At 45.7% G+C, this 19,807-nt stretch overlaps 2 protein-coding genes across 8 annotated transcripts in view; both read left to right on the top strand.

Moving 5' to 3' along the window:
• The window catches only part of SGCA (sarcoglycan alpha), a 63,120-nt gene that overhangs the window by 34,901 nt on the left and 8,412 nt on the right, over positions 1–19,807 (top strand). For 6 of the 7 annotated variants that reach the window (XM_084804777.1, XM_084804781.1, XM_084804783.1 and 3 more), the window contains 7 exons: positions 7,132–7,266; positions 8,840–9,006; positions 10,062–10,134; positions 13,983–14,181; positions 15,151–15,313; positions 15,411–15,619; positions 17,951–17,977. In XM_084804777.1, coding sequence (XP_084660903.1) covers positions 7,254–7,266; positions 8,840–9,006; positions 10,062–10,134; positions 13,983–14,181; positions 15,151–15,313; positions 15,411–15,619; positions 17,951–17,977 — 851 coding nt within the window. In that variant the 5' untranslated portion in view covers positions 7,132–7,253. Of the gene's footprint in view, positions 1–247; positions 356–7,131; positions 7,267–8,839; positions 9,007–10,061; positions 10,135–13,982; positions 14,182–15,150; positions 15,314–15,410; positions 15,620–17,950; positions 17,978–19,807 lie in introns of those variants that run through there. The other variant, XM_084804776.1, reaches the window with a different exon arrangement.
• On the top strand, positions 19,103–19,732 carry LOC146341113 (histone H1.1-like). The gene has a single exon (XM_084807038.1). The coding sequence runs from the start codon at positions 19,103–19,105 to the stop codon at positions 19,730–19,732; it is 630 nt and encodes a 209-aa protein (XP_084663164.1).

Genomic DNA, 19,807 nt, shown 5'->3' with positions numbered 1-19,807 from the left:
CCGCCTCACGTTATCCACGATAATTAGAGGGAAGCAGTGTCTTAAGGTGAAGTCTTTTGTCCTGCAACTATACCGAAGGCTTTGATCCGTTCTTTCACTGTTAATCAGTGGTTCTTTTAGCAGACCGACAGTGCTCTCTTCTGGCAGCCACAGGGCCTGAGTCTTCGGACTCATTTGCTGTACATTATCTTAGCCTCTGCCCATGCAGCAGACATGCAAATACCCCCCCGCCCCCGCCCCCGACACACACACACGCCACCGCCACCGCCGTTCATACCGGCCTGCCTCTGTCAATCAAATCTTTCCCCTTGCAAGATGGCAAGACAGCACCTGATTGGGAGTTGCTTCCTTGCAGGCAAGTTTGCGCCTAGTTTTTCGTATCTGGATAGAGAATTGCACAGCGCAGGGTGTGCGTTTTCCTCCCGTGTGACCCACTTGTAGGAACTGGAGGGGCAGAGTGGGAGTTGCACGGGGGCTAGTTTAAAGACCCCCAAGAAGCTATGGGGAGGGTTCAGGAAAGAAACTGTGCTGAGAGCTATTCCAAACTTCTTTTTTAAAAAATCCCAGCACAAACCCCAAATGCTCCATTCAAGAAAGGAGGAGTTCCCACGCTTGTTCTCTCGCCCTCCTGTATCTCTTTTGGCACCTTCCTTTTAGCAGGGTATATGTGCCTACAATTCTTAGAGATCAGAAAGTTTTGGCTGCTTTCTCACTGCCTCTCTTAGACACCTTCTAATTTTAGTGTCAGGCTGTACTCCCTTTTGTTTGTTGCTTGGAGTGGAGGCGGCTGTTGCCATGTTTGTTAGAGAGAACAGAGGATTTCACCATGGAGGTGGCAATAACTTTTGTGTGGCCAAAAAATTCAGTTTGTGTAGGAGTGTGCAGGCTTTCGAGCTGCACAGAACTCCAATCAGGATAAGAGAGAGGCTAGATTCAATAACGGAAGGATCCAAAACCCAAGAGACAATATCTTGACTAGGACAGAAGGTTGGCTGTGTTAGAGACAAAACAGACATGTTGTAGGGGCGCCACAATGGGATCTTTTCATTTTTACCTAAAAGCAACCATTGTGGGATCTGAATGGGAACAGGGTAGTCATGCTGGTGTGTAACCTTTTCCCCACACTATTTTCCTGATCTAAACTCGCACCTCCAGATCTGCTCTTAGGCCCACAGTGGAAAAATGTGCAGTCTTTCTTGCCCTTTTGTATGTTAAAGTAAAATGGGGGGCAGGGGTGTCTCCACCAGCGATTTACTCCGAGCTGGCTGCGTGTTGAGGTGGTTAGGGATACGTAACGTTGTGCCCATCCAGCAGCCACCCTGGAGCTTATCAGGGAGAAACCAGATTTCCTGAGACTGCTTAAAGTCTGATTCTTCTCCTTGAGTCGGGTTCTCCCTGGTATAGTTGTTGTACGCCTAGGGATGGGCAGATTCCCTACCTGCTGCTCTGGGGGGGAATCCGCCTGTGGGGGGAGGTGATCCGTCCCTCCCTCCGGAATCCTCTTTGGCCAGCTCTGCTCCACAGCAATTCTGCGGAGCTGGCCGCCGGCTCCATATCGTCAGCAATATGGCTGGACGCCATGGCCATGCCGTATCCTTAGGTTAAAGGCTGACTCCGGCTGCAAATGGCATCCACTATGCCATTTGCATCTGTGGTTCTTCCCACGATAGGCTAGCCTATCGTCCCTTAGTTTAAGCTAAATGCAGCCATTTACGGCTGCATTTAGGTTAATCTAAAAGCTTTACAGCCGCAAATAGTGTAGTGGACGCCATTTGCGGGTGGAGTCAGCCCTTAACCTAGTGATATGGCACAGCAATGGTGGCCATATTGCTGGCAATACAGAGCCAGCCGGCAGCTCCATGGAGTCACCGCGGGGAGGATCTGGCTCCGGAGGATTCTGGAGGGAGGCGGAGGTGAGTGGTGCCATTCCGCTGCAGTCTCTGGAGGCCAGATTCCTTTGAATCTGGCCTCACTGGGGTCCGCAGTGGATTTCTCCGCCATCCCTATGTACGCCCCAACCCCTGCATTTAGCTCGGGCATGCTAGCTCTGCCCAGGGCGTACCTTTCATCATGACCCCAGTCAAGGGGTGTTTCTTCCCACTATGCTGAATTAGGCTTGCCCTCTGAATGCCCACAGAAATTACAGAGATCCCCCTCAACTGACATGGCACATTTTAAGCCCAATTCCTTAAGTGTGATTAAGTGCAATCTCGAGGCTCCAAATCATTGCCTTAGGAAGTAACTTTGTAGCTTCCTTATAGAGATCCTGTGCATTAAAGTGGGGGCTGGTTTCTGTCTCTATCCCACAACAAACCCATTAGTGTCTCCTCAGAAGTAACTCCCATTGTGGTCAATGACACTTGCCTTTGAATGCCCACATCAGAACTTACAGAGATCCACATGGCACATTTTTGAGGCTCTGAATAATTGCCTTAGGAAGTAACTACTTCGCAGCTTCCTTATAGAGATCCTGTGCATTAAAGTGGGGGCTGGTTTCCATCTCTTTCCCACAACAAACCCGTTAGTGTCTCCTCAGAAGTAACTCCCATTGTGGTCAGTGAGGTCCTGTGGGTTAAAATGGAGGCTGGTTTCCGTCTTTGTGTTCTCCCCTTCCGCTCTTACCCAGCATAAGCATATGTGTGTCTACTCAGAAGTAACTCCCATTGTGCTCAATGCGGCTTGCTCCTGAAATGCAACTGCATCTGGACTTTCAGGGGAAAGGGGAAAGAGGGGGAAGAGAGGGGGGAAGCCTCTCTTATTGGTGGAGCAGCCCCTGCCGGTCAGCTGATGTTCACTCCAACCCTCACCCCCACCAGGAAGTATGTTCTGTGAAGCAATTCTTACTGGTCCAGGGGATCTGCGGGTGGAGCCCTGCTCACAGCAAAGCCGATTCCTTTAAAAAAAATCCGGTACTCCTCCATTAGCTTCTCCTTCTGTTGTTGTGGAAACACGGCCTAAAAAAGGATTTGTGCTGTTTTTAAAGACCAACAGATTTTTTGTGGCATAAGCTTTCACCAGATGTGTGAGGTGTTTCCCTCTGTGTGTGTGTGTGTGTGAGAGAGAGAGAGAGAGAGAGAGAGATTCATATAATTAAATACACACACGTATGCATAGAGAAAAATATTATAAATATCGTGGCCCCCAAAGTCATGAAATGCGAGCTGCAAGCAGGCTGGGCAGAGCAATGCTACTGGTGGTGAACACAGGAAGATCCAAAGACAGACGAATCATCTTATCAAAAGCCCTGCTGGACTCACACTGGCAAGACAGAAGGAACAGAGGAGCAACGTTCTTCTTCTTCCCCTTTTTGAGCCCCCCCCCCCCCCGGGTGTGATTTCCCTCCCATTGGAAGCAATGCGAGATAAATTGTGTATGGCAGCTCCAGGGCTGATGTAAATTTCCTCACCGCCCCCCCCCCATTGGGTGTGTGTCTGGGGGCTAGGAGGGGTTTGGATTCTGTGTATCATGACTAACTTATGTCCCGCTGCTTTCAATGCGAATAAAGCATGGCTAAGTTAGTCTGGATTCAACCCCAAATGTTTATGGTTTGTTGTAGATTGGAAGCATAGATTGGACATGTTTAATTAGGAAAGCCACGTTGCTAAAAATGGCAGTGACTGGAAAGAATTTATTAAAATCAGTATGATAATGTTATAGTGCAATAACACTCTTTCACTGGTAATATTTTAATTATATATATACACAGTCAAAAAGCATTTTAGTGCTAATTAAAACACTGATTTTTTTTTTTTAAATTAACTGGGTTATAAAATGGAGCCCATTGCAAAGCTTGTACTGAATGTGTGTTGAGCTTTGAGAGGTTCTCCTTCCCAGCATGTCACTGTCCACACCCAAATCACCCCCTTTAAAATAAAGGAACAGTAGTGCAAAGGATATTTGTATCTGTGGAGACTTTGCTACTCTCCCATCCTGTTAAAATAACTGCGGACTTTTTGCAGTCAGAAGAAGCCCTGTGGAAACGAGGGAGGATTTCAAATGAAAGATATCCTATCCCTGCCTCCAGTAAAATGTGAGTGAATGATGAGGCATGGCGATTCTATGCTAAAAGCTTGGTGTGGAAGCAGCCTTAGAGCCTTTCTACATACTGTAAGGCTTTTATTGTACGCTCATGATTGCTTACTCATGGTAGTTTGAAGGTCTTTTAGATGATGTCATCCTCCTCCAGGGCCTCTCCCGTGCTTTGCAACCATCATTGCAGGGTTTTTTAGATTAAGGAAGGTATTTCTTATTTTTCTGAATGGCATTATATTTATAGCATGTAACTGTGCAATTCCGCTATACCGCAGCACCATCTAATGGCTGTATAATGAAACATATAGAAAGGTAGAGAAAGGAAACCTCAGGGAAAAAATACACATGTAAAGGAGCTGTTCTTAATCCTGCAAAGAATCCAGACGCAGAAGCCCTGGTAAAGGTGCAGGATAAAAGCCTCATGTAGAAATGCCCTTAGAGTATTTGCCTTATAGATTTCAATGGTCAATGGTCAGGGATGATGGGAGTTGTAGTGTAAAACTTGGAGGGCCACAGATTCCCACCCCAGCTGTAAAGGCTTAAATGAGCCTCCCAGCACAGTTTAGGACTACATGATCCATCCTCCCTGACTATTGACCATGCTGGCTGGGGCTGATGGAAGTTGTAGTCCAAAAATCTAAAGGAAACCAGAATTGGGAAGTCTGGGCTAGACATTCACAGAGGGGCATGGAGAAAGCGACAGACTAGAGCTTGGTCGGAAGATGTTGAGCTATGTCTCTGCCATCTTTCAAAGAACGCTGCGAGAAATGCCAGTTCTCAATGCGACTGCAAACAGGACTTGCTGATGGTACATGGAAGTGACAAATTCCCTCCAAGGGCAAGACTGTAAAAGAAAAAGAAAATCTCTCTCCTGCTAGGAATATAACAAGCAAGTGTGAAAAAAAATCTATAAGGTTAGGACACTGGATGTTAAAATATTTCTTTGAAGGCAAAGAAGAGATAAAAGCACAAGATGTTGGCAGAAGTGGCTGAATTAAGCAGGTTGAATCCAGAAAGTGAAGTGCTTGGCAAATGTTACTGAATCGTAAAGAAATAGTTCCCTGGGCAAGGAGCCAGAAGTGTAAGACAGCAGAGCCAATCAGGCCAGGCTTCTACAGAATGAAACCACCACCACCACTCCTACAAAGCACATGAAACACGCTAGTCTTTTTATATCTAAGAAGCCCAAGCTAAAATGAAACTTCCTTAGCTCTACTTGGCTGCAAGGCAACACCCCCTACTTGCACACCCACTGTTTGCACCCAAGGCTCTCTGATGCATCCAGAGCTGTTAATTAGCTCTGCACCTTGAGTGATCCCTGCTATTGCACCTACTAACTCAGGGGTCCCTCACCTTTTTGGACCCATGGGCACATTTGGGAATTTGAGAAACTGCTGGGGGCACCATCACAAAACGCCTAATCACTGACTTGTCGCATCTGTGGACCTAAGGCTGCATCTTATTCAGTAAAAACTTCTGTTTGTGTCTATTGGACACCACAACGTCTCCTTCATAAGGGATTGTCTAATTCAGCTAATTGCTGGTGGTGCAATGCAGCTAATGCTTCTTTTAAACCTATGTTTTGGCAATGGCCAGCAGTTGCTTCTTTTTGAGGGGAGGTTATTACACAGATGAATTTTGTACTGGAACAGTCTTTAATACTCACTGATGTACAGGCTCTTTTAAATTTTAAATTACGTATCTGTTTTATGGATATTAACAAATGGTCAGCATAAATGGATTCTCTGCACCGTTTTGACAGCTAAAAGACTGATATTACAATGTTGGAAGGATAAACGCTCACCTCCTATAATGCAATGGATTGAGGACCATGCAGTACCTTCAGTATTTGAATGGGTGGCATATAAACACCACCTTCAAATGGTGGATATTTGGTCCACTTTTGTTGAAGCCCACGTATAACTGCTAGAAAGTTGTATACAATTTCATACAAATCCATGTATGTATATTTTAAAAAGAGGGGGGAGTTAAAATGCCTGTGCATACTGCATTGGTACTGTTTTAAGAACTCCAGGAACAAATTAATCATGGGCTTGCACTTTTATTTGGTCTGATCCCTTGCTATCCCTGTTCCCAACAACGGAGTCATCCCATTGGTAAAGCTTGAGATTAGAAGCACATGAGGCAAAGAATGAATTGAAGTCCAATGTGGTTTGGCATGTGTGCAGTTTGGAAGTTTGCTTTCAGCTTTTAAATGCTACCTGGTCTACACAGGTAGTGCATTCATTTATTTGTCTGTGTATTTATGACATTTGCACCCTTCTTTTCATCCAAGATTGGTTCCCAGGGTAATTTACGACAATTAAAAAACCATCACAAAATCTAAGAGACCATGCCTAACGCCAGGAATGGTAAAGAGCAACAATCGAATACACAAAAAAAATGGGGAAAAGAATAAAGAGGGCAAAATTGGTAAATGTCTAAGATGTTTTTTATTCTCAGTGAAGACAAAAGGGAAGCGCGTGCGTGTGTGTGTGATATCCAAATCCTTCTGCTGTTCCAACCACCACTGCTACTGTTATTCCTCAAAGGCCACAGTGTAGAATCTCATTTTACATTCTGAGTTGGAGAAGAACCTCTCGGGCAAAGAGTGCTTGATTTGTAATATTATTTATTCCTTTATGGGATTTATAGTCCTTCCTTCAACAGGTTCCCAGGCTGGCTTAGAAAAAAAGCCAACATTCTGATGAAACCAATGAAAACAAACACATGAAAACACCACAGTCATTATAAAAGAACAGAAATTAAAACAAACACAGAGCACTATAAAAGCAATTTACGGAGGATCAAAAAGCCAATGAAAATTTAAAAAGGCCTTTGCCGGGTGAAGCATTCTGGCTGTGCAGTATGACTTGGACAAATTCGTATTTCAAACTAGGTAATTACGAATGGCAACAGCATCTTCAGTTACTGTAGGAATATGCAGCCTTTACAGTTACACAAAACTCTTATTTGGGCTGTATAGAAATTTAGCTAATCTTCAGCTTGTTTAGAGCAAAGGGCAGTGGTTAGAATAGAGCTTGTGCAGTAGAACCAGGATTTTGGACCTAATCTCATGTTCTCTTTATGCCCTACCAGGGCTTCTTTGCAGCAGGGGCCTGGCTGACACTCTCCCTGTCCTCAGTTTCTCTGCTGCAGTTGGGGAAATCTTTGTTCATGAGCTGGAAAGAGAGGACTTCAAGGATGCCTTCCCTTTCTCCATGGACAACAATGGTAAGGGACCCGAAGCTGATCTTTGGTTGTTGTTTTTTTGCTGTGTTTCTCCATCGGTCCATCCATCCATCCCTAAACAGAATTAAGTTGGTATCTTTCTTTCTACTCATAGGGCCAGTTTATATGGTCGACTGCACCCACCGTGGCCTAAATTAGCTGTGGTGGGTTGCAGCCCATCCAAGTCACCATTGTGAATATTCAAGTTGCCATGGCTGGTCGCTGTGGCTTATCATGACATGCTTGCTGCTGTGGTTAACAAGCCACCCCAGAACCCTACTGTAGCCCATGGGTTCTGGGTGGCAACAACCCACCCTGCCACGGCAACAAGCCACCCTGCCTGGGTTTGCATGTCATGATGAGCCCGCCCTCCATGGCTTGAATATTCACAATGGTGGCTGGCACACGCCGCAACCCACCACAGCTTATTTAAGCCACAGCGGGTGCCACCGATTGTGCAAACCAGGTCATATTGCCTTTTCCTTGTATTCTTGCTGTTGTTATGATTATTATCATCACTATCATTATTATTATTATTTTCATTTTTATACTGCCCAATAGCCGAACCTCTCTGGGCAGTTCACAAAAATTAAAACCACAAAGTGCAGCATAAAATAACATAAAATATGGAAGCTTAAAACCAGAATAAACCTAGTAGCAATGCAGAGATCTAAAATGCAGATTTAAAACACCAGAGCTAAAAGACTAGGAAGCTAAAATGCTAAAATACTGAGAGAATAAAAAGGTCTTCACCTAGCGCCGGAAGGAGTACAATGTAGGCACCAGGCGAACCTCTCTAAGGAGCTCATTCCAGAGCTGGGGTGCCACAGCAGAAAAGGCCCTCTTCCTAGTAGCTGCCCACCTCTCTTCCTTTGGCAGAGGTTCATGGAAAAGGACCACTGAAGATGATCTAAGGGTCCAGGCAGGCACATATGGGAGGAGGCAATCCTTCAGGTAACTAAGGAGTAGTAGTAGTACTAAGTACTTAGTCATACTTAGAGTAGACTCATTGCTATCAATGGGACTTAAATGAGTCATGATTAGCTTTAGTCCCCTTGATTTCAAAGGGTCTCCTCAAAAAATGGTTTAAGTCTGAATCCAACCCATGATGATGATAATGATGATGACGACGACAACAGTTCCCTGTCTTGAGGAGCTTACATAGTGTGTAGGTGATCCTAACATTTTTGTTTGCTCTTGTCTAAGCTAACAGGGCCCCAATCCAGTTGCAGTCACCATGTGCGTGTGTGTATGTGTGGGGTGGGTGGGTTAAACCTTCCCATCCAGGTGCTTTTTTTCTTTAAATTTACTCCCTTCCTATGTGGGAGCTAAAGAAAGATAGAAAACACATTGCTGTCAATGATCTATCTATCTATCTATCTATCTATCTATCTATCTATCTAATCCATCCATCCATCCATCCATATCATCATCATCATCATCATATTTATCTGTCTATCATCTACACACATGCACACACACACGCACACAACCTATCCAGCCATTTCCTTGAAGCAGAAGCAGAAATTGTGGCAGAAAAACAGTTTTAGCTCCGTCTGGGTCTGAAATCTTCCAGAACCTGTGATTGAACCTCCATCTGACTCCCCCATCACCTTCCATGCCAATCTTCTGGATCACCCCGACTTGCCCCGGTGGCTACGCTACATTCAACGCACCCCCTTTGACACAGGATATCTCTACGGGTCCCCCACAAGCAAAGACGTTGGCAAGCAGAAAATTGAGGTGTGTGTGTGTTTTACAATTCCCTGCCAGACAGAAAGACTGTTTGTTTTGCTCATGGTTCACCGGAGAGCTTTCTTGACCTCGGTTTAGGTGTCGGTTGTACCTGGGGGAGCAGGATAGCTCAGGGATGGGGAAACGCTTTCAGTGCAAGGGCCAAATTAGGAGAAACTCTTGAGGGCCACATTCCCGTTGTGGGAAAGACTGAAGGCAAAGAGGACAGGGCCAACATAGAAGCTCTTACTGCCATTCACTAAGCCTTAGGGAAAGCCTTTAGACCTTTCAGGATGGGGAAAAAAACAGTGCAAAAGCCAGGAAACCACCAAATGATGGGTGGATGGGGGAAAGGAGGTGGGGCCAGTAGAAAGGGGCGTGGCCATCTGGGGAACCCTGGAGGGCTAGATTGGGACTCCAGGGGAGCCAGATTTGGCCCCTGGGCCTGAGGTCCAACACCCCTGTGGTAAAGTACGCAGTGATGTGCACAGTCCCCCCACTGCAATCCTGGCTTCCCCCCTACACAGCATATATATCCCAAGGATCGTATTTCCTCGATTGGGGATGACCTCTATTAGAATCTAGAATAGAATAGAATAGCATAGAATAGAATAGAATATTCACAGGATACAAAACAGTGAGCACCTCCCAAATGCCTTTAGTTAAAAGGACAGATAATATTGGGGCTATCATTTGAATTAGAAACAATTGTTTCCCATGTTATACACCACATTTAAAAGTTCTGAAACATTTGGGGTGGGCTGCTGGGTGGAAATGAATAGTGGGCTGCTTGGTAGATCTGGGGCCTTGAGCTTCTGTCCAGATTGGTTGTGTAACCAGATATCCTCGTGCCACACCTGAAGGTTCACCTTCACAAAATGGATAGAGCCTCCCGGAGTTTGTGCTCCTGGCCCATAAATCTGGCTTTAGCGATGATCACCATTTTTTTTAGACAGGAAAAGATTGATTTATTCTCCTTGGAATTTTTTCTTGTTCTTGACAGGAGGGATACTTAATTAATTACATTTTAGGATAACTACATCTCTTTCTCTTCTTTGTGGCAGGTGACGGCATATAATCGGCACACCTATGAGACTGTCATGCAAACAATGATCATAAACGTTTTCTTGTCTCCAGGTAAATATTTTATCATTCACACATGAAATATATGCTGCATATTTCTTTCTCTCTCTCTCTCTCTCTCTCTCTCTGTCTCTCTGTGTGAAGAAGCCCGTGTTGTATTTCTATTTAAATCATAACAATTATTTCTACATTTGCATCTGCCCACATTTATCAGCACATGCACCTTTTATGCAAATCTGTCATCTTTGGTCTTCTTTGGTGACATGTTCATGGCCACTCTATTCGTTGGTTGTGAGTAGTTCAACAATTACTTCAGAGGTTTCTCCACAGGGCCTATTCCCACAATGCCCTCCACAGTGTGCCTTATATCTAGTTCACAGTATAAACAACTGGGCCTTCCCCCATCCCGCCATCTATGTGTTCCCGTGAGATGCTCACTCTAACTGGTCTGCAGAAGGACAGGATCTCCAAACCCTACCTGCGTAGACAGCACTGGCAAAGGAGCAACGGGATGGTGCTCATATCCCAAGATGGATCCTGTACTGTGGTTCTTGTCCAGTGGACTCCCGCCCGAGACCAACCTTGCAAACTTTGTTGAGTGTTCCAACCAATGTGCAGGTGCATTATATACCTGAGCTTTCCAAAAGCTTTTGACAACACCCCTCACCCAAACCTCCAAAGGTCAAAGAACATTCATGGGGTAAGAGTATAGGTCTTTCTACAACTAAACAACAAGCAGAGGGCAGGAATGAATGGAGAGTTTTCACAATGGAGGGTAATACGCAGTGGGAGTCCCCCAAGGATCTGTATTGGGACCACTTCTATTTTAATGTATTTGTCAATTATATAAGTCAGGGATGAGCAGTGAGGTATTTATTTATTTATTTAAAATATTTGTAGGCTGCCTTTTAAGGTCAAACCCTCTCAAAGCAGCTTCCAGTCATATAAATTCACAATATAAAACCAATAACCAATTTAAAACCATATAGGATGCTATTAATAAGTAACAAGAACCAGCAATAAAATTAACTACAAACAACATTTAGCCCAGGTAAAATCAGGCAAATAATTATAAACCATAGCAGCATCAAATAAAATGCTCATTTAAGAGAAGGCAGTTGTCTGTGGTGGCCCCCACTCTGTGGAACTCCTTCCCTAGGGAACTCCGCCATGCCCCCTCTTTAATGAGCTTCCGCCACGCATTAAAAACATGGTTGTTCAGGCAGGCATTTGGGGTGGGTTAGGGTATTTTTAGAAATACGATGTTTTTAATGTAGAATTTTATTGTTTTAAACTGTTTCTGTTATTGTACATTGCCCAGAGTGGCTGGGTGACCAGCTAGATGGGTGATCAATTAAATAAATAAATACATACATACATACATACATACAGATAGGTCTTTAGGGGCTGCTTAAAGTCCTGCAGTGGAGGGGCTTTATATATTTCATGTGGAACAGAGTTCCACAGGTGTGGGGCCACTGCTGGGAAGGCCCTATCCCTCCTGCCCACCAGTCTAATTGTTCTTGCAGGTGTCAGGTGGACACACAACAAGCAGGGCTTCTGAAGCTGATCTCCAAGTGCAGGCAGGCCGGCCACTTGTGGTCCCTGGAGGATATGTGACCTGCTGCAGGTGCCCTGCCCCCAATTTCCCCCGACACACACACATGCGCGCGTGTGCTGCCACCTTCACTACACAGGGCATGCGAAGAGAGACATCCCCGCACATCTTGTATAATGACAGAATCAAGCTCCCGTCAGTCTGGCTAAAGAGTTTGGCAGGCTGGTGGGAGCCTGGTTCTGTTGGGAAATAGGCATGCAAGGAGGATGTTCTTTGCACACCTGTTTCCCAGAAGAGCCAATTCTGCTGGGAAATGGAACATGGAGATGGGGAGAGTGGTCCTCATGCACCTTCTTTTCCAGCACAATCGCTGGCGAGGGTACAGCCTGTCCTCCCAGTGAGTATGAGTGGGAGCACTGGGATTGGGGGAGCTTGAACCTGGTCCCCATCCTGGTGACATGGATCAAGATTGCTGAGGGGACGGGGAGGTTAAACCTTCTCCCTTTTCCCAGTGATGTGGAACAGAATGAGGGAGGGGAAGTGTGTATGTGTGTGTGTGTATGAGTGTGGCTGTGGCTATGGGTGTGTGTGCGCGCATGTGGTTGGGGGTGTGTGCACAGGTGTGGTCCCTGGCTGCCCAGCCAATGCCACATGTGGTTCTTGAGGCCATACAAGTTGCTCATCGCTGCCATAAAGACGCTTATGGGGCTCACTTTGGCCCTCCCTGCCACTGCCCCTGGCCTATAGAGCACTCAAGGAAGGCTGGGCAGGACCTGAGTACTGTGAGGTGTGACAAGTCTGCGCTGTCTTATCATCTGAGGGTCATGTAGGCTTTGGAGGGACAGGGGCTTGCCAAGTGTCCAGCAGCCGCACTTCCTGTTTTGTGGGTGTGACGGCTTGAGGCCTACAGAGGCAAAGGGGAAAATGGTCAGGCTTACAGGCCTGGGTTTTTTTGCTGGGAGATGGTATCCCTGAGAGGAATAGTTTCATTTCCCTGGTTAAGTTTCAGTTTCCCAGTTAAGTTTCATTTCTTTAGGTTTGGAGCAGTACTTTAGGTTTTGAGGGAGGAGGGTATATAAAGGAGCAAGAGAGCCAGTAAGACCAGAGTCGGGGAGACCAGAGCCTGAAGAGGGAGCAGGAAGAAACAGCCTGGAGAAGTACAGCTAGGGTAGAGGAACTTGTGTTTTTGCAACTTTAATTTTCTTTTAATGCCTTTTGCATCGCTCAGCTCTATTGTGGAAACACCTTTAGTGGTGATTTGCTTGCTTTAATTTACCAGTAAACTGTTGTGGTTAAACTAGGGATGGCGGAGAATTTCTCCCCGAAACTTCGGGGGGCCGAGCGCCAACGTGTTCGGCCCCCCGAACAAGTTTCGGGGAGAAATCCTCCACACACCCCCGCACCCCGCACCCCCCCCCCGGGACGGGACTTACCTTCCCTGAATTTCCCTCCCGGCGGCGGGTCCGGCTGGCGGTTCGTCGGGTGTTCGAGCGGGGCGGGAGCGGCAGCTGGTCTTTCGACCGGCTGCCGCCATTGCAATAAAAGAAAAAAAAAAAGTCCCCTGATAGGCTACGTGACGATTCACGTAGCCTATCACGGCTAGATTTGCAAAGTCAGCCGTGATAGGCTACGTGAATCGTCACGTAGCCTATCACGGGTGACTTAAAAAAAAAAAAAAAGTGTGTACGGATAATGGCGGCCCCCATAGGGAGCCGCCATTCCCGTTCCTTATTTGGTCATTGTAGTCTACGTAAATGTTTACGTAGACTACGGCGAAAATAAGGGCAATGCTGACTTTGCAGATCTAGCCATGATAGGCTACGTGAATCGTCACGTAGCCTATCAGGGGACTTTTTTTTTGTTTTTTTTTACTTTCGTGTTCGCGGCCGGGCGAGGTGGCAAGCCTCCTCCCCGGCCTGAATTTCGGCCGGGCGAGGCGGGAAGCCTCCCCCCCCGGCCTGAACTTCGCGGGGGGAGCAGCGAAGCGCTCCCCCCCACCGCGAACAAGCTGCGAGAAAAGGTAAGTGACTTTCGTCCACCCCTAGGTTAAACCCTGTGTCTAGCGTGTCAGTCACCCAATGTCTACAGCCTAAACCCCCATGTTATTGGGAAGAGGAGGTTTAAAATAAGGAAGTTGGGACTCTTAAGGAGGCAAGAGATCTTTAAGAAGTTGCTCTGGGGGTCCAGGTCATAAGGGGAACCCTAACGGTGGGATTCAGTGATTCAACCAGGAGAGGATGGTCTTACGGAAGGTAGATGCACTGAAGCCAGCACAACCAGCCTTGAGGTCTTTCCCCTTCCCCCTCCCCTTCCCCCTCCTCCTTCCTTCTGCCCCTCTCTGTAGATGGAGAGATGCCGTATCAAGCTGACTTCTTGGTGAAGAATTGGGACGTAGAGGAAATGCTACCGACGGATGCCCAGGAACGTTTTCAGGAAGCTGTTGACAGCATGTGGGAGCAAGAAGGCTTGACTGTCGTCAATATTACCTCAGCCTTGGACCGGGGTGGCCGGGTACCATTGCCAATTGAAAACAGGAAGGAAGGGTAAGGTAGAGGAGCCTCGTGTGGACCATGGAAATGGCTGTCAGGTAGCACAGTTGTCAAGGTCCTGCAATTCTTCAAGATTCCTTTAGGCCCGTTGAGTCTCTCTGTGCCATTACCTCACAGTTGGAGTTGGAGGAATTCACACAACCATTTAAAAAGTGAAAACAAAATCTCCACCAGGTGATTTATTCATATGTTATTGTGAAGGCCTCCTATGTGGTAAAACACTGCAGGGTTTCACATTCCCCAAATCCTTTCCAGCCGTATTTATTTTTTTCTGTCACAATTGTATGCTAGCTTGGAGAAGGGCTGTAGTTCAGTGGTAGAACACCTGCTTTGCATGCACAAGGTCCTGGGGTCAATCGCATGCATCTCTGGGTAAGACTGGGAAAGAGCCCTATCTGAAAGCCTGGACAGCTGCTGCCAGTCAGGATCGACAGTACTGAGCTAGATGGACCAAGGATCTGACTCAATATTAGGCAAGCAACCCCATTAGGTAGGTTTGACTGAGAGAGAGGGACTAGAGCAGTCACATCTGGTGCTCACCAGACAGTGGAGGCTGGTAGCTCTGATGTCAGTGGGGCGGTGAATCTGCTCCAGGTTTCAGCCAGAACTCTAAAGGAGCTATCCAAGGATCACCTGGGATAGCTCCGTTAGAGTTCTGACTGGTTCTGAATGAAACCCGGATTCATTGCCCCACTGACATTGGAGGCACCAGCCTCCACTGCCTCTATATGTGTTGCATGGCAACTCTCATCATCCCCAACGCAACACATCTGGAAAGCACCAGGTTGGGGAAAGCTGGAGTAGAGCGATGTTAATGTGCCAGCCCATAGCAGACATCCAGTTAGTGGTATTTCGATGGTCCTGGAAAACGAATCAAGAAACTTGGGTTTCTTCCCATCTCTATGATTCTCCAGTCATCTTGTCTTCCCTTGGCACACTGTGTTTCTTCTCTCCTTTCTGCAGGGTTTACGTCAAGATGGGTTCCAAGGATCCATTCACTGACTGCTTAACAGAGGCCAAGTACCCTGTCAACCGTTACCGGTGTAAGCTGGAGCAACAGCCGGTCATGACCTGTTACGACTACTTCAGCCCTCGATTCCATGTTGACTGGTGCAACCTTACTTTGGTGAGAGAATGTGGACAATGGTGTTTTGGGGTATTTGGATAATTTTCCTGAGATGGCCACTCCAACCCCCATAATTTCCCTTTTTTGCACTCCTCAGATAGACCTCACAAAGATGAATGCCACAGAAATGGTGCCAATCTATGGAGATGGGGTGCTTGACAAGGGCAGTGAATTCAGTCCTCCGGATGATGCCCCTGACAGGATGTTCTTCAATGACTTCTTGCTTACTCTCCTCATCCCCTTCCTCTTGGGCCTTCTCCTGTCTCTCCTCCTGGCCTACGTCATGTGCTGCAGACGGGAAGGCGTGTAAGTTGGCCATACATTCAAGGACAGGAGACTGGGAAGACCACGTGTTCTGTTGCATGATACCATAGGGATGGACGAATCTGTCAATGTCGGTTTCTGTCAGTTTCTCATTTTTCCAGTCTTAAGTTCAGTTTTTCCTGAATATTTAGATTCTTTTAAAGCATAGAAAATACATATGAAAATTCATACACCTTTGTGTGTGCATTTCTCCTAATGCATGCATTTTTGTTTGCAAAATTCCCTAATATACATTGCAAAATTTCCCTAATATACATATTTTTGCAAGTATTTCCTTAAGATAATGCATTTTGACTGTTATTTTGACTAATATACTGTATGAATTTTTGTTTCTACCTTTTCCTATTATACATATTTCTGCACACTTTTTTTCTTTTATTGGAGAACTCCATTGCGAAATTCGAAGAAGTTGAAATTTTGAAAGATAGCCGAGGTTTGTTTTTGTTTTAAAAGTGCAAAATTAGGTAAGTTCGCATTAAAATGCGAACCAAATGAATTTATTCCCCATTCCTAATGATATATATGGGAGTAGGTGGGCCATTCACTAGGAAGCCACTTGTGTATATAAAAACCTGCAAATGCTTTATTAATTAATATTATTGATTTATTAATAAATAATGATACATCTTTCATTGTTGGCAATGGTCACACCATCCTTCCCCAAGCTGGTGAGCTCCAGATGTGTTGGACTACAACACCCAGCATCCCTCAGCCAATAGGGCTGTCTGGGGGATGCTGGGAGTTGTAGCCCAATACATCTGGAGGTGGCCAGCTTGGGGAAGACTGGGTCACATGAACAAAAGGTTCTGGAACCAGAAGTGTTTACTCCTCTATAAAGAGGAATCCATATTCCTGCTCCCTCATCTAATTAATTTCTCTTTCTGAGCCACTTCATACATTTGTGCCTGTGTGTTTGGGAATCAACCCCCCTCCCCCTCCCGCACGCACACACATACAGGCAACATCTTTGCTTTCAAAGCTCTCCATGGATTTTTCCCACCCTATTTTTATTCCTTTATCTCCCCAAACTTCCCTCCCAATGACCTTTGCTTGTTCTTGCAGCTACACCACCTTCAGTGGTGCTAAGTAAGGTCTCCTCCTCTCTCAGATGATGCCACCCGCTCCTGCCTCTTAAGCCTGCGACTCTCACCTTAAACCATCTTTTTTTTGCTTCTGAATTTTACTAAAAGCTCCATGTATGTATACTGTTAGTGCTGTGTAAGTTATAAATAATACAAAATGCATGGCACTTTTTTCTGAATGTCACATTTGCGTATAAATTGCAGCTTCTGCTGGCAAAAATACATAGCAGAGTCAATCTGGTATGTACAAACCAGGCCTCCACTTGGGAATATTTTCCCACCAAGAGCTGCAGTTTAGGACCAAACTAGATGCAACACAGTTCACACAATTAGCAATGTGTGAATGTGGTTTTTTTTTAAGCAAGTAGCAAGTGTGAGACCTCCTGATCCAGATCATAAGTTTTACAGTGTGTGTGTGTGTGTGTGTGTGTGTGTGTGTGTAGGAGAGTTTGGGAGCTTTAACTCTTTGGCTCCCATGCCTGCTATTGGCTCTTGAGGGAAAGCTCTCATTTGCTCCAGTGGAAGCTTTCCTTCCAATCCAAATAGGAGGCCCACTGATCTAGATCAGGACCACAGCGGACACAAAGGATTAAAGCCCCCATAAACCCCTGCCAGGGTCCTGATCCAGATTGCGGGGGGGGGGGGCTGCACCTGCTATTTACTCTTTGAAAAACCATTCACACAGTTGCTAAGCACAAGAACCGTATCGTGTATAGTCTGGCCCTTATATACATACGTGCCGTTCCAAAGCGATACCTGCTCACATGTATTTTGTACATGGGTGTATGGGCGAGACACCCTCTGAAGAAAATCCTGACAGAGAATAGGAATAAAAGAGCATTAAGGATCTATTAAACTGCAATGGCTATTCATATGAACATGCCTGTTAATGTGGAATTTGAACAAAATTCTACAGCTTCCATGTTTTCTTGGTAATGGGCATTCAAATGACGTTGTACTTGGGTGAAATCACTTTACAGATATACACTTTATACACATCTTTTTAATCCAGTCCCATGGATTAGAATGATGCCCCTGATAAAACAAAAAAAAGGAACAGTGACTTACCGGGGGCATGGGCCAGAAAACGGGGACCAGCCCGGGTAAACATGGTCAGATGGAGTATACAGGACAGATGTTGTGTTGATATAACCCTCACTCCACTATTGAGAAAGAAAATACCTTGTTGGTAATTGGACCTAACCCCAGTTCCTCTTTCTTTTAATTGTAGGCACAAAAGAGACATGAAGACCTCAGAGTAAGTTGTTTTCTACCTGCGAACGTGCTGTGTCTCCGTTTGCACTTAGCACAATGGTTTTGTGAAAATATGAAGTTGCCATTCACCCACCCTCTCTAATATGTTTGTATTTATCAAAATCAAAGGCAGCCATGCTGGCCATAAGAAAAAAATCCAAAATTCATAGGGTGTCATACCTTCATTAGGGCAACTCAAATATCACCAAAACTGTGCAAGCTTTTGAGATCTCTAGATCTTTTCATCAGGCAAGATGTTACCAAAATCATGTTGGCAGGGACCGAGGGGAACAGGAGAAGAAAAAAGCAGACACCTTGATTACAACATCCACTCAGACTTTTTTTTCTCCTATTCCCCCGCCCCATCCCCACTGTCTGATAAAAAGATCTGGAGATCTCAAAAGCTTGCACATTTTTTTGTATTTATGAAGTCTCTTTCCACATTTCAATCCCACCCTCTTTTTTTTGGTACTTTCTATCATGACCTTTTAAAAGTGCACATTTCATTCTAAATGTGGGTAAACTTCGAGCAGCCTTCCCCAACCTGGTGTCTTCCAGACGTGTTGTATTACAACTCCCATCATCCTCAGCAAACAGGATGGTTGATGGCTGGGGATACTGGGAGTTGTAGTCCACTAAATCTTTAGGGCACCAGGTTGGGGGAAGAAGGCTGCCATAAAGTTATATACTGGTATGAATGGAAAGTGTTTGTTGTTCAAACTCTTATGGTCAGTCTTCTATGTCTGTCCTCCATGCCATGACTAGGCCATCAAACAAGGACACACATGTGCAGCACACACACAGAGGCATCACAGAGTTCTTATGATCCCACAATCCATCCAGCTGTTCTCATGACAACTATTTAGTTCAAGCCCCTCCCTCTCTAACTTCACAACCTCTGGCAAAGTGGGCTGGTCTAATCATAACTGCCTTGCACAGGAATCTCATCCAACACATTCCTTGCCATGTGAGGCGGGCCTAGGGACTCCCAGAAGAACCATCAGACTAAAAGGCCCTCAAGCTCAGGAAGCTGCATCAGCTAACAGAAGAACAGGTTGCCAAGCCTAGCAAGCTTCTGGAATTTGGGACATGGTGAGGAAGTAGCAACCCAAGCCCAGCTTGAGGAGAAATGGGTACGGTGAGCGAAACCTCAGTCGCTTTCTTGTTGAATAATGCAGAATGTTCTGATGAAGGGAACTCCAAACCCATAACTGCGGACTACTTTGTCCCAACCCTGCAAGAAAGTGAGATCGTGGATGAACCTCAGCCATGCTGTTCTGGCCTGCATCTAAATTCCACATCTAGGCCTAGGTCAAAATGCAGAGAGGCCTACAAACCTTCTTTCCCCTGGAAATACCTTTTGCCAAAGCGTGGCATCTCCAAGCTCATTTTTCAGGTGGTGGCTTCCACGGAGAAACGCACCGGTATATCCCTGCAAGCTCTTAAGAAGAGTGTTGTGGCCACGGGCTATGACCTTGAGAAGCGGAAGAATTACTTCAAGAGGGTTTTGAAAGCCCTGGTCACCAAGGGTTTGTTGAGGAAGTTGACTGGGCATGGACTTACAGGCTCCTACGCAATCAGCAAGATGATGATGAAGGTGTTGAGGAGGAGGAAGAGGAAGAGGAGGAGGAGGAGGAGGAGGAGGAGAAAGACAATGTCCACCCTCAAGAAAAAGAAGGTCTCCAAGAGAAGGAGGAGGTCAAGGAGAAAGACCAAGTTTAGGAAATCTGACTTGTGTTGTCCTATGGTGATGACATGAGATTTCCATAGCTGAAGCTGTGTGTAAGAAAAATAAAATGCCATAATTCGAATGTCTAATTTTTGTGCCTGTCTT

The sequence above is a fragment of the Heloderma suspectum genome, chromosome 6 (assembly GCF_057233095.1).
Source record: "Heloderma suspectum isolate Gila_16-S chromosome 6, 16-S_ref, whole genome shotgun sequence".
Classification (NCBI taxonomy): domain Eukaryota; kingdom Metazoa; phylum Chordata; class Lepidosauria; order Squamata; family Helodermatidae; genus Heloderma; species Heloderma suspectum.
Note: the sequence above shows the minus strand (reverse complement) of the source record. Positions and strands in the feature narration are given on the sequence as shown.

Coding starts and splice junctions, on each gene's coding strand:
- LOC146341113 (XM_084807038.1), top strand. CDS start 19,103: ATGGGTACGGTGAGCGAAACCTCAGTCGCTTTCTTGTTGAATAATGCA.